Source organism: Echinococcus granulosus (genome assembly GCF_000524195.1).
Source record: "Echinococcus granulosus chromosome Unknown EG_S00267, whole genome shotgun sequence".
NCBI classification, from domain to species: domain Eukaryota; kingdom Metazoa; phylum Platyhelminthes; class Cestoda; order Cyclophyllidea; family Taeniidae; genus Echinococcus; species Echinococcus granulosus.
Window position 1 is genome coordinate 37,579 of NW_020170647.1, and position 2,032 is coordinate 39,610.

The 2,032-nt window shown below is 39.9% G+C and overlaps 1 protein-coding gene across 1 annotated transcript in view; it reads right to left on the reverse strand. All coding sequences in view use genetic code 11, as the record gives it.

Annotated features, from left to right (window-relative positions):
• EGR_10778 (hypothetical protein) overlaps positions 1–2,032 on the reverse strand; it is a gene marked incomplete at both ends in the record, with an annotated part of 7,371 nt that overhangs the window by 2,437 nt on the left and 2,902 nt on the right. Inside the window, one exon of the mRNA XM_024500027.1 lies at positions 611–681. Within this exon, the coding sequence (XP_024345564.1) occupies positions 611–681 (71 nt within the window). The remainder of the gene's footprint in view (positions 1–610; positions 682–2,032) is intronic.

Consider the following 2,032-nt stretch of genomic DNA (forward strand, 5'->3'; position numbering starts at 1 on the left):
CCATCAAAAATGTTCGCAATGACATTACGCTATGCCACAGTAGGTATTGAAACCAAATTTAATACATGCCAATCATTTACTTTAAGCACACTCATCTCCAGTTTTTCCGTTTGTGTCACAAAATTTAAGCATTAAAACAAACATTGGCTTAGCTTTTACGGCTGTTACTCTCGCCGTCTTATAAGCGACTGTCACCATGGCAAATGAAAATGAATGAGGACCCATTTTCGCGAGATTGCACTGCAATGGAGACGGGGGACAACGAATGAATGATAGAAAGGAGGGTTAAAAAGTGAGTTGATGATTTGAGTTTAAGTTTCTAGATCACATTTATTTTAAAAAAAAGGTTTTATCGTGTTTAAAAGTGCTTTCCGTTAATTTTGGTATAATTAAGCGAAATGCTTGCTGCTGTCACAGACAATTCCCCGGGTCTAGAGGCAGATGATGAGAAATCCACGCTTTTTCCCCTCTTTCAAGATAAAAACGAGTAAAACGTGTGGCAAGAGTGCAGGATGATAGCGAAACGGTAAGTAAAGTAATTACCTTACGCCATAATGAGGAAATTAAATTAGACCTTTTATCTGCAAACTACGTTCGCCCTATCTCCCACTGTTTCACAGCTAATAAATCACAAATTTTTGTATGCTCTTTAATATCAAGTGCATGAAGAAGAATCACAATCTACACCACCGGATGGATACAGAAAATTGCCAGATATCCTGACGCTGCGACATCAGTGACGTCGAATGCTGCCTCCTACCTGCTTTTACCACTGTTTGATGAAGTCAGCATCTGATCGCACAAATGCAACCAGATCACATCAAATTTTGGTTTTCAAAAGCCCTTGACTATCAAAATTTAATTGGTAGATTTTTACGATCGTCGAAGCCCTAAGGCTCTCCACAATGATGGCATAGAATTCCTCTTCATCTTACCAGCATTGAAAGACGATATTTGAGAAAAAATAGCATAGATCTTTTCAGCATGCGAGTTTTGCTTACCTTTCACGGAGGCCTTTACTTCCATTGTCGCCCCTCCAGTCGTGGCGGTACAAATTCGCAAACACTTGGATATATTCTTCTTAACTTTGCGGGAAATGGTAGACATCATAGCCACTGATGCTTGCTGAATAGTCTCATGACGGTACCATGCATCTTCACATGAACTGATGGTAAAGTGTGTTTTTACCCAGATCCCAGTGCAGCATTTGAGTGACTGAGACAGCTCCAGAACTTACGTGCAAGACAATCTAGCACCATAGATAACTTCGATCGCCAGTACAGTTCAAAGTATGGACCATGACTGAACCGACACAACGATGCTTGGTGATGCACAAAATGTCTTGCCAAATCTCTCGCTAAGGCTGAGTCCCAAAAATAGTAAAATAACGTAAATAACGGCGCACAACATCCCCTCGAGGCGAAATTTATATTCTTTAGGCTATTTTACCGCATCTCATGAAATTCGTCCTTAGCATCTCGTACTTGAATATCTCAATTCCAATTGGAAGGGGCAGTAAACCTAGCGACTACAAAACAATGTTTCATACTACTTGTTTAAGTTTCCTACATAATGCATTCTTGAAATACGTCTTTAACACTTATGAATGAATTGAAGAACCTCTGGTCTACTAGCGCGAAGGCAAAAGTACGATGAGCGTGATGGTACCATTGGATTAGGGTTAATACTCTCCTTTTGGTAATATACTGGCTTCCTAAATCCATCCCTTAAATGTTTTGTCAATTTTGATTGCTGACTTCGTTTTACGTAGGTTAAACTAGATCGACATTTCTACCACTGCTGAGTTTACTTGATCGCTTCTAATTTGGTTTTAGGGCAGAAGCACAAGAGACGTGTATTATTTGGGGAGGAGAGATTGTGGGGGCTAGTATGCTGTTCTTCATTAGACTGGATGCTAAAAGCGGGGTTGGTTTTCGTTGTCTTTGCAGTACCCGCTTGATTGTTGAACATAGCATTGTTAAGGTTTCAAAAGTAATTGAAGAAAAGTTGCTAGGTGTACCGTTATCCTTTT